Genomic DNA, 13,028 nt, shown 5'->3' with positions numbered 1-13,028 from the left:
AGGCTTATCTCTTTCTAAATTTCATTTTCCATGGAACTTCCATAATGTGTACAGTTAATAATTACACCGTATACAACTATAACTAAGTGAGGGCTGGAAGTTAACGGCGAAAGGAAATGAAATGCAGTGATCTGACCCCGTTATGATTAATAATAACAGAAGTACTACACTCGTATGCCCCACGGTAAACATTACCGTCTATGTTGGTTATTCTCTTTGCAACAAAGACAAATTGTCCTGATTTAAATCATGCAACACTGCAAAGTACAACTATGCTTCTTAAAAAGCAAATAAGAAGCCAAGTTTACTTTTGTTGCCGCACAAACACTAAACAGTCCCTCAGGACCAACAGAAAATAGATAGAAACTCAGCCCTCACAGCAACAGCGTCACACTTTTAAGAGAAGCATTCATGTTTTTGTATATGGTTGCAAATACATTTGTACCTGATATGACTGAGGAACGGGACCACAGCAGAGCAGTGTGAGGCAAAGTACTGTTTGCCATCAGACACTCAAGTCCGGCCTGCAGGGCTGGTTTAGTATGACGCAACCGTCGGCACCGCTGGAGTCATCACAGCTAACTGCCACCCAAGTGATGCTGACCGCACGCTCTCTCGCATAAACACACTCTATCCCACCCTCATAAACACACACACACACACACACAGGTAGACACAGAGAGACACACACACACACACACACACACACACACACACACACACACACACACACACACACACACGCACACGCACACACGCACACACACAATCCCCTCCTTCATCCATCTTCATCCGAGCTGAGCCGACCTGATTAAAAAGGCTAAGAAAGCCTCGGCTGCACGCCGCACATTCTGCCTGCATTAATATTATTTCATATCTATTTCACTGTTCCAGCGTTTCACGATAAGCACGTCACAATATTTCACTAACAAAGTCCAAAGTCAAATCTGTTTACTGCCCTTGTGGTGAGAAAAAGTCTCTTTTAAACAATCATTTTCCAGACATTGTTTCTGGTTTCTTTTAAAAAGATTGACTGATAGTCACACATCATCTTTTCATATTTAGCATTATTTCTAATTAGTTCAATCTTAAATATATATAGATAAATCATTACATAAAAAAATGTTCACATGCTTCTCCAAATACTGTTCAAAAGTCAATTTAATTCTTTCTGATATAAATACTTCTTTGAAAATATTATATGTAATACTTCAGGTGAAACCGTGGGCGCTCGTCTCCTTTCCAATTCAACATCAAGCATTTCTTCTTTAAAGAATTACACGTTCACATCCTCAGAATGGGTTATCGTGTACCGTGATGATGCATAAAGCTTAATGGCAGGTGGTTCTTATTAAGCGCTCATGCTCCAGAAGGGAGACCCGGCCGCAGGGTATCAAAGGTTCATTTAAACATCTTTAAACCGAGTGAGACCTCAACCAGAATACGGCCGAAACTGTGAATGCAGCTCGTCTCTCTATCTGCGTTTTCTGACTCACTTCAGCGCAGCTGCTCCGAGAAGAGACAAGGCGGAGAGACGGAGGGGAAAAAAAAAAGAGGAAGAAAAAGAGGGTGAGAAAGGACCAATTTAGACATCACAAGCTGTGCTCTCCACTATGAACTGAGGTGGAAAAAGGATACAAAGAGAGATGAGTTAAGAAGTGTGAGCACACGAGAGCGGCAGATGGACCAATAGAAAAGACAGAAATGGTTTATGAAAAAGAAATGGCAAAATCTAGCCTGTGGTACAGACGCGGCTCTTTGTCACTGCTGCATCACACAGCGAGCTCCGGGAGCACTTGGATCACACATTTTTTGGGGTTGTGCAGTATTATTACTTTGAAACGACGCAGTGGTGACAATGTTAAAGTACAGTCTGTCAGCTTCGACACTGAGCGAAGCTAAAGCCCTCTCTTAGAGCATGTTCTCCCGGTACGGGTGACAGAAGTATTTAAACATATTTAGATTAGGTTTCCATTCGAAAAGTAGTCACTTTCACTATCAAGCGCCTGAATTTAAATATACACTGACAGGGCTTTGCCAGTATGACGGTAGTGGATTAAATGGATGTTGGGTAATGGCATATGGTGTGTTTTACTTATTGCTACATGAATCTGTGCTTACATGTTGCAGAGTTAAACAGGTTAGCTACCGTAACGAGGCATGGCTGGTCTGTCAAGCTTTGGATCTCTGCAGGTTGCAGGCGGTGTGCATGGGGCTGTAGCACCAGCTTTGTTTTGCCTTTCCAAAACCAGAGAGCGAACATGTAAGGAATGTTTAAACTGTGTATTTATCTGCTCTACCGTAGGATGCAGCCGTTAGCATCTCAGGCTAACCAGCAGCGGCACATCAACTGTCCCCAATTGTGCTGGTCCTGGATGCTATTAGGGTTTAGGCTAACGTTAGCAGTTCTGTCCTGCTCTGTGTCTGATTTGGGGACGTTTACACTCCAGCAATCACAGCCAACGTTGCCCCAATTTTCAAATTTTAGAAGTAAAAAAAATACAGTTTGAAAATTCAAACTGAACCAATATGTAAACCACGCAGCCAAACAAAGCTATGTTTGAATGAAATTAATAAATAAATAATAAGTGCTACGTCGAAATGCACAAACAATACAGTTTCATTATTTAGCATTACAACCTCACAGCTTGAGCCTCAATGTTTTAGCACGTTATCTTGTATGTATGTACGTAGCCCAACGAGTCAGCAGGAGAGAGGGCAAGGGGCAGCGTTAGCTCGACTAGCTAACTAGCTACCGACGACAAAATAAACTTGCAAAAGTTGCCATTGCAGGTGACAAAATTGACAGCTGTGGGCTAGAAATAGGCTGTTTTAGTCCAATTCCGTCTGAGGTCAAGGACCAATTGTTTTAAAAATGACTAAGAGCTTCAAGTGCTAAATCAGCCACTGTTTTTACAGTAAACTGTGTATGTCCCGTGTGACAGGTGGAGCAACCGTAACTAAAAGGGTTTGGGGCTAACATATTACAAGGCTGGCAAGTCTGATAATCAACAAGTTGGACTTGCACACACTTTCAAACCTAAATCCTAATATCCGCTCGCTGCATCCGCGAGGGACGCGAGTGTCCGCCTGGCTAAAGTGACGTCGCAATCAGACGCGGCCCATCACGTGGTTCCGTGCGCATCCAACGTTTTCTAGCAACGCGGTTACAGACGGGCGGAGAGAACGGGAAAAGAAACCTGCACGGATTATAAAAGAAACATAACCGAGGCTTTACAGAGCTTTCCGTAGCAACATGCATGACTCCAGCGGCCGTTAGCCCACTGAGCTCAATCCTAAAAGTAGCCGAGATAAACTTAAACATACATGCACATCTTCAAGCTACATGGCAGGGACATTACGTTGTAATACTGGTGAGATGATTAAACTGCACTGTGGGCCTTTAATGATTCATCCACATGATTAAATGATTATCATGTAACATTAAAACCATTATTGCTCAGTTGTCATTTTACCAATCTGAACATCGTTACATATCAACAATAATTCAAGTAAAAGCGGATTTAGTAAGCCTTAGAATGGCTTTTGTACTCAGAGCATGTATGAACACTTCAAAGCAGACTCTGCACTGTTCTGAGAAGAATCGCATGCATTATGCAGCTTTTTTGTCTTTTCAAGGGTCACATTCACTTGCATTACACAGCAAACACAACAGGCATTAAACAGACATTTCTGTTCATATGCTACCGTTTTTTGGGTTTTTTTTTTACTGTGTCTCTTCTCTGAGGAGATTCAGAGAGACTCTGAGTCGGTGGCTTGTAATTGTTGTTCTTGTTCTTGATGTTGTTTATGGTTAATTAATGAGCTTGTGGATCAAAGGGAGAATCCCTGATCCCACTGGAGGTTTCGACCCATATCTCCTCTCTATCCTCCAAAAGCGCTTTGCCTCTTCTTATCAATACAACACAGCAGATATTTGAAAGAAAATGAAAAAGAACACCATGGGAAACCGGAACAAAAAAAAACCAAACAGATCGGCTGTAATTGTAACTGCATAGTCACAAGACTCCCAATGTAGTTAGACATTAATGTAGTTTGTTTACTGGATGTGGGACAGACGTCTGCTGAACCATTTGGGTTCGGATGATCCAGCCACAACATAAATGTTCAAGGCACTTTTTAATGACTCGCAGGCGTCTGTAGTAAGAGTACACTGTTCCATAGCAATGACCGATCACACCACGCTGCCTCTGCAGAGGTTTGACAAGGTTATTTTACAGCAGCTGCTGAGATAATCCGCCTTTCAGAAGCACACCAGCCTGTATTATGGTTGACACATTCAAGCATCGTATCGCATTTTTGTTCTCAACCTAAATGGACAAATTACATAACAATGTTAGGTTTGCACAGTGGTATTGTCTCATCAAGCCGTTCTGTGTGATCTGTGCTCTAATTAGCTGGATAGCATCCCATTGAATATGTCCCTGTGCTACAGTAACCTGCATCTTAGACCGGATTCATTTGATTGCCATCGACAGAGACCGATAAAAGTCATGCAAACTACTTTGTGGATCTTTAACAGGTTCGAAATTCTCAATTCAGAGCATTAATATAGCAGCAAACAACTGCTTGCTGTGTCATTGGGGTAATTGTGTCTTGAGCAGAGAATGAAGTCACTTTCGCTTTGTGTGTTATCATTTCAGCATCTGTGTGTTTTGTTTATGTAGCCAGTCTAGCCTCACGTGCATGTTGGTGCATTCAATTCACAGTGTGTGAATTGTGCGCTAGCTTGTCGCCTCTGCTCAGCTCTGCGCTTACCGCTGATAACATCGTCTCGACCAATGGTGTTGTTACGCAACGCCCACCCTCAGGCTTCCCGCAGGCTAACACCCTTACCTCTGTCAACACAACTTGTTGCTGTTGTTTGCACTTTTTGCGCTGTTAGCACTGTTAGCTTCACTGTTAGCTGCGAGCTCAGCTTTCGCCATGTTGAGAACCATTAAAGCCTCTGAAAAAAACCTGAAAATCTCAAATGCATCTGCGGATGCACCGTGAAAGCTGGTGTTTGTAGTGTATATGTAGTTCCATATTCATAGTTGCATCAGTCAGGCATAAGCGCCTTTTTGTTGCCAGCCTTTCCTTGAACTCCCCTTTGTTTGTTTTTTAACTAGCAGTTTAGTTCTTGAAAAGTTCTTCAAAAGGCTTGAATCTGTTTTTCCGAGACACAAATACTTGCTGACTTCACTCGAGAGGAGTCCCTGAACGCCTCGTCTCGCAACAGCCTGAAGTGGCGTCGAAAAATTCCAGGTTTGTTGGAAAATCTCGCGTGCCTGAGGAGAGGTAAGGCTTTACCTTCGTCTCCGTTTCATCCAAAAAAAACGCAGCTGGGAAATCCTCTTTCTCCAGGACTCCCTCCTTCATTATTTTCATCTTATGCGACTGTGGCTTCTTTCTCTATTTTGGAAACGTACAAAACTGACATATTGACAATAACAATATTGACAACACCCTGACGTCGTTCTATAACAAAGGGCACGGCATGCAATTAAATAACGAAATGCCAAATGCGTGCCGTTATCATTTTAGTTTCATAATTGATTTAAAATGTAATTAAAAGCGCACAGTCACATGCTGGTGAGCGTGAATGCTTCTCAGGCCCATGAGTCCAGAGTGGTGCTTCTGTGCTGTATAACTTATAACTTCACCAACAGCTTGTGCACACTGATAAGAGGATGTGTTACATCATTACCTGCCCACCTTTTCCTTATCACCGGAGCCTCGCAGATCAATGGCATGCAGTTTTGGTGTTTCTCAGAAACCCCAGTGGACATACTAACTGCATTATGTAATTTGTTTTTATCACTCATAGACAAGGAAAAACCCCACGCAATAAAGCTGAAAATTAAAATGCTTGTGCTTCTATCCCCTCGAGTTCTTGCAGTTTCACTTTCTTCCCGCTTTGTTTTTATCTCTCTCCGCATCAGTCAGTCTTTCACTCATTTTCATCATTTCAATTGTGTTTCCTTTCATTTCAGACAAGCACCGGTCTATTGGGATATGTTGAATTGCCCTCCCACTCCGATAGCTTTTTAAACCCACTTAGAAATCCGGCATCCATGCAGATCGGTGTGAGGAACCCCACTCACCCGGACCAGACTTTGCACATCTGGTAAATGCACGCGTACGTGAACGCACCTCATATCGCTTTCTCACTGTTGCAGCAGAGAGGTGGAGGAGCAATGGACACGAAGAAGCGAGTAAGAAGGCGGCAGGAGGAAGGGAAAAAAAAGGTTCTGGAGTCATCAGAGGGTAAAAATAAATGCTTCCTCCTCAAGTCGAGACTAAGGGAGGCGCTGATAAATTAAAAAAATCATAATAATAACAGAAATCAGGAGGATATAAAAATGTGAGAAAGACTGGGATCACAGGAGGTGTGAGGAGAGGAAGGACACACTCACATTAACACTACGGCCAATTTACAAATCACCTGATCTACTGTGTGTGTGTGTCTTTGGACGGGAGGAGGAGACCTGCGGGATCAAAACACAAACACTGGGAGACTCCACAAAGTCGGCCCTGCTGGTTAAATCACAGGACATTGCTTTGGGGCGACAGCGGCAAACATTAAGCCCAACATCTGGCCTCTCGGACAGCTGTTTAACGGCGTGAGGTTCAACTTTCTACTCTGTTTAATAAACCCCCCCCTTAGCCCCAACCCAGAGCCACTGGCAGGCAGGATGAAAAGAGCATGGAGCACCTTGAGATTTGGCTCAAATATAAACAAAGTCAAAATCAATACCATGCATTAGCATCATTCAATTAAAACTCAACTGGGTCACAGAACACGGGCGTGTTTCCCAGGTTAATGAAGGCTGAGCCCTGTCTAATATTTATTTGTGTCTGGCAGGCCCGTAGTTACCCAACAAGGCTCGATGTGACATTTCAAAAAAATCAATAACCTGGTGAGTCAGATTTTGTTTCAGTCGCTGAAGCCAGACAGCTGAATCAGCATTGCTGACAGCTGCTCAAGTAAATCGCACAGTTTCTGAATCCTCACATCAGGACCGGCAGCGGACGCTGAACGGACGCACACATACGCGCGCTGACAAGCACTCTACATATATGAAGGCAAAGCAGGTTGTTGAAAACATTGATGGCGGTCAATAAAGACAGCATCCTGTATCTCCTGATTGCTGCGTATCTTTCCCGTTCCGCTTCCCCCGAGGTTAAGACACTTGCTGACGTCATTAGCCGCTAAACGACTTTGTTACACTCCAGGGATGAAGGAAAAGCGCTTTTGTCCTGCATGACAGGCTTATTCAAACAAAGCCGTCAAAGCCTGGCTGGCGTGGGACCAGTAGAGAGGCTGAGGTGCCATTGTGTCCCACACCGGTCCTCCAGGCTTCGCTGCGAAAGCCCGATCGAGGCCGACAGCCAAGCAAATGGACAAATAAATAAGTAAACACCATTAAATATGTACCACATATACATGTGCATAAATAAGTGAGAAGGTAGTTTGGCCAAACACAGGCGGAATTATTTCTTATTAAAGGAATATAAAACCGTGGATTAATTATTCATACGGACGCCTCTAACACCTCACTAACCATTAGAAAAGACAGATGTTGCCGTTATTCTCCTCCGTCACTCTCGCAGGGAGGGTTTCCCCCATTGGTCAGTCTAACAGGAAACTGGACATGGTCCCGCAGTTGGTATCATTATGCCTGATGTCCAGTTATTAGACTCATGCATAGAAATATCCATATCTATGAGAAAAACCTGCTCAGGGAATAGCTCTTGGCACTGTTGAGGGTTTTAGATCAATGCGGCTGCAGAAAGTAGAATTCTCTGCTTTATTTAGATTAAGTATCTCTGTGAAGATTTTCTCTTCTGCACGGCTCTCACAAGGCCAAAAAACTTGTTTTATCATTCTTCCTGTACGCTTAATGTCCTAATTCAGGTATTTCTCAATGCAAAGCTCCATGTGGATCTGTGACATCAATAAACCATTACCACATATACTGTGTATATATATATATATATATACATACATACACACACACTATTTTTAGGATTGTGTGGCAGCAGCTGGGACTTAGACAGAAAGGCAGTGCATTGCACTGTGCATCTATAGCAAACAACGCTAACGTTATGTGAGGTTCTGGCGCAGGCAGATGATACAAAAAATGAAATATGCAGATGGCAAAGAAATTATGTTTACCCTTTTCATTAAAGCGCACAGGATGAACCTGAAGAATCAACTTCCTCTTTGGAACAAGATGCAACAAGGTTTATGTTGTCTGCATTTTGATGACGTTTTTAACCCTGGTTCATTAACGAACATTAACTATACGGAGGTGTCGCACTGAATTTCATTAAGATATTTTTCACATTTTAGGGAAACAGGACTGACGCCACTTGTGTCTGTATGCTAAATGAAGCTCCGGGCCAGCAGACAGTGAGCATAGCTTAGCATAAATGCTGGAAAAAGGGGGAAAACAGCTAGCTTGGCTTTGTCCAAAGTCAAAAAAGAAATAAATCCACCAACTAGAACTTTTAATTAACAAGTTGAATCTTGTTTGTTTAAGCCGGACACAAACCGAAATGTAAAAGCAACAATTTGTGTTTGTGTTTTTTTTACAGTGAGATATGTGCAGAATTATATATTTTAGCCTGGTCAACGTCAACCTGAACTCGCCCGGCTTCCCGATAGCCCTCCCCCCCTGCTTCCAGTCTTTGTGCTAAGCTAAACTAAGCTAAGCTATCAATCTTCTAATCTAACTCTCAGCAAGAAAGTGACTAAGAGTATAACTGTTCCTTTAAATGCTGCAAATAGTTCTTTAAAATTGTTTCACAACGCTCCAGTTTAAGATGAGTTGTTATCCACTGGGATGAATGAACATCTGGAATACAGAACCGTGGCCTTTCCTTTGACCTGCATCATCGCTTACACGCGGCAGAGAACTAAAAGAGGCGGCACTCACCTCTATGAGTTTGCGTTCATAGCTGGCGGCCAGCTCCTCGATGTCACCCATGAACTTATTCTGTGGGACCGGAGCCTGGTCTTCAATCGGCCGCAACATTGACATGCCTGCAGCAGAAAGAGAGAGAGAAAACAGCTATGTTTACACAGAGGTACAGATACGTGGCACGTCGATATCACACACACTGCGAGGAACGACTCTTGTCACAGCTAATTAGAAACAGCACGTTTTACGCCAATTATGTGCATCGTGTCGTCTTCTGCAGCGAGATGCGACACCTGCGGCTGTTTGACGCTTTTGTTTCAGCAGCTGGGAGCAGCAGATCTATACAATGTACACATTATCAGCCAGGCAAGAGCTACCCTCATTTCCATTTGATTTAATTAATGTCACACGCTGAAGTAGATACGAGTCAAACAAACAGACACCCACAGAGAAACCCCCCATAAGCACACAAATCCTCAAACACATGCACGCACACATTCTTGTATATACATTCGAAAATGCTGCGGCAAACACACACACACACACACTTTTCCTCCTGAGAAAACTTCATGCTGTTCTTTTAAAATGATAAACTCCCCTACTCTCACCATCGCCTGATTTACTCTGACACTCAGTTCAGATAAAGCTTATTGTTTCTGTGCACAACCGTAGCTCGCTAACCAGCTGAAGTCATCACTGCGGAGCCTAAAGCGCCGCATCTGAGGCCATAAACATCCAAGTAATCGGGTTCCCTCAGCAAAGAATGGCACAACTTAGCAGAAGCCGGGGCTCTGTATCTTTTTGGCGGTCGGGGGAGACGGATTGTTTCTTCACCACAGCGAAAGCCAATTAGCGCCGTTCACCGCTAACAACATAACACACGGGCTTTAGACGGAGGAGGGAGCGACGGCGAGGCGGTGGGGAAATAAAAGTACAGAGGTAGAAATTCAGCACGTCCAAAAGGCTGCACAGAACTCAGATAAAAGTGAGGTACAATGGCACTTAGGGGAGGAGTTTAAAAAAAGATATATATACAGTTGGACTGTGATTAGAAAGAATGTGAACCCCCTGTAAGTGTCTGGAGGTCTAGACAGAGTGAGGCAGGTATTGATGGAGGAGGCCGGCTCATTGTAGTTCCAAATAGACGGGACCGTAGAGGAAACAGCTGCTGAGAATCAATAGCAGACGCGGTTACAAGAATAAGAGCACTGTTGGATAAAGGCCGCCTAATGGACACACACATACACACACTCTATATGTGCTTTCTCAGACTAATAGATTGGCCTTCCTGGTGAGACTTTTAGTCCTTTCATTGCACATTATATCTCAGACAATGTTTGCATTTTTCTTTTTTTTTATGTTTTGTGCTCTACTGAAAGAACAGGGGATTTTGCGGTTATGAGGTTAGCTAAGCGCTCCAGGGTGAGAACAATATGATGAAGAAGTCATACAGAGTCAGGAATAGGCCATCACAAACCATATCCTAGGCTCAAATAAGTGATCAACTTGGAATCAGTCTGCGCACCCACAATGATTCAAAAGAGGTTCAGGCGCAGACTGTTTATGATGGTATGAGAAAATGAAAAGAAAAAAAAAATGAAAATTGGCATTTTTATTTGATTAAGTAAATTTGGTTAAAATAGATGATTAGTTAGTTTTAAAATGAGTGATCAACTTATCGACTTCATGTTTTAGTATTAATTTAGACCCCTCAAAAGAACAACACCACGGATACACATGTATAGAAATACACACACACAGCGATACAGACGTCAAACCAAAACAACAGTTCAGTCATACAAACTACAATTACTAGCACAGCAACAAAGTTTCACCCACACAATCCTTCACACACGTATAGAAGATTGTATATACCCATGAACTCTCTCACACACACCCACACACACACAAACACACACACACGCTTTATCATGGCTCCTGCAAAGGGCCCGGCAGCACAGCAATCCCCAAGCTTATCTTTGGCCGACCAACAGCACTGTACTGTAAACCTCAGTCAGCAGCCCAATACCCTAGACAACTATTGTACACGCACACACAAAGAAAATATATACATACTGTAAAAAATACACACACACACACACAAAAGAAATGGGAACAGTGGCATAAAAGCGGCAAATAATCACTTGAACGCACGCACACACACACACACACACACACACACACACACACACACACACACACACACACACACACACACACACACACACACACACACACACACACACACACACACACACACACACACACACACACACAGGATTGCTGACGGTTGCTCTTGCTGTACAAATTTGCCATTTTTTTCCCACCTTAAGTTGTATTTCTGTTACCTGTCACAGTGATAGGCACTTAATAATGAAACATATACGGGGTGTGTGGGCGAACGAGGGAGAGAGCGAGAGAGAGGTGGAGAGACGAGGGGGCAAACGCAGATGTTCCTGACTCTAGGAAATGTCGCAGACAGCTGGTCTGTAATAACAAAACTAACTGAGCAACACAGCAGCTGTGCGTGTGAGCTGCCAGGGTACAGCCGTACTTTACGGTATCCTACTCATCTACTTGCAGTCCTTCCACTGCTTTGGAAACTTTGGAGTTCTCAGAGTGTTATTGTTGCCTACAAGCCAAGTGGACAACCCCATCGGGACTGTGTGTTCTTATCTTGTGTATTATGCAAGAGAAAAAGTGTTGATTGAGTACGTTTACATTTTGAATTAAAATATCTTCCTGGAGAGGAGGACCAGCGTTTATATGTTTACATTTTTGCTTTGTTATTTTATGATCTTGAATGTATATATACAGTATACACATGGAAGAGATTGTGGGGTTTTTTCGTAAAGTGTGTGTGTGTGTGTGTAGTAAACGTCACAAATGTCGTGCTACATACCAGCAATATTGCAAATCCAACTGCTGCAGAAAGCATATCAGATGTTATTCTGAAACTGTTTGTGTGTGCGTGTGTGTGCGTTTTGTGCTGAACTGTCCCATTCCCAAAAGTGTGCATCCCCCTGGGGTTCCACCTGAGTGTGTGCCTCTCCAGAGGAGCGTCTCTAATGATCACAGTGTGTGAGATAATTAGCCAGTTTAGTGGGGAAGTCCACCGAGAGACGGGGACACACACGGGCCAGTGGCTGCAGCTCCACACCGAGAGGAATTTCCCAGGAACAGGACTCGGTGTTCAGATCGTTCCATCCAGAAACCAGGAGAGCAAAGTCGTACTTTTGCTTACATACACAACACCTTCTATGCTGAGATATTAGTGTCATGTTCACATACTTCCTAGACAAACAACTTCTTATTATTTGTCATTCATAACAATGCTTTTCCCATTTCAAGCGAGGCTAGACATTATGTCACCGTACAACAAAAACATCAATTCAGGATGTCTGATTCAGTATACCGATAGCATGTGACACACACTTCAACGGTCACATCTGGACAGATGTCATCCTCAACTGTAACTGCCATCCAGAAATGTTTTAAGACATAAAACACACTTTGTGCTACTTCTTCACTAAAGTAATTAATCTATGAATATGCAAATGTAGTATATTCATAAAGTTCCCCTGCTGGACACAAATGATCTCCTGTCACAAAAACATGTTCACACGTACACATGATGAACTGAGACTTAAAGGACCCGTATTGTAGATATAAGTGAGATTTGTATGTCTTTTTTATTATAAGCAGGTCCAGGTGTTATTTAATACTGTGAAAATATCAAAACGAGCAGCCAGGACTTCTGCTGCTAAACTCTGTGTCGTCCACACACGCTGACCAATCAGAAGAAGGGGGGGGGCCTTTAAGAGACGGGCACTAAAACGCAAATTTATAGGCAGTGGTAGATATCTCTGAGCACAAATCATCACCACATACAGATAAAAAGCCTTTTCATATCTTTCCATCCATGGGAGAGCAGAAACACCAACACAGCATCAATGATGTGCTGTCGGCACGATGACTTACGCTGAACAATTGTGACGTGTAAAGAGGATCTTATAAAAAACTCATTGTGATGCTGTTGTTGCCTATGTATATATATGTATATATATATATATATATACATATATACATATATATATA

The 13,028-nt window shown here is 42.9% G+C and overlaps 1 protein-coding gene across 1 annotated transcript in view; it reads right to left on the bottom strand.

Moving 5' to 3' along the window:
* The window catches only part of snx29 (sorting nexin 29), a 118,532-nt gene that overhangs the window by 47,639 nt on the left and 57,865 nt on the right, over positions 1 to 13,028 (bottom strand). Inside the window, exon 15 of the mRNA XM_079182051.1 lies at positions 8,946 to 9,052. Within this exon, the coding sequence (XP_079038177.1) occupies positions 8,946 to 9,052 (107 nt within the window). The remainder of the gene's footprint in view (positions 1 to 8,945; positions 9,053 to 13,028) is intronic.

This window comes from Pholis gunnellus, assembly GCF_910591455.1.
Source record: "Pholis gunnellus genome assembly, chromosome: 21".
Classification (NCBI taxonomy): domain Eukaryota; kingdom Metazoa; phylum Chordata; class Actinopteri; order Perciformes; family Pholidae; genus Pholis; species Pholis gunnellus.
The sequence above is the reverse complement of the archived record's forward strand: the minus strand, read 5'-3'. Positions and strand labels throughout refer to the sequence as shown.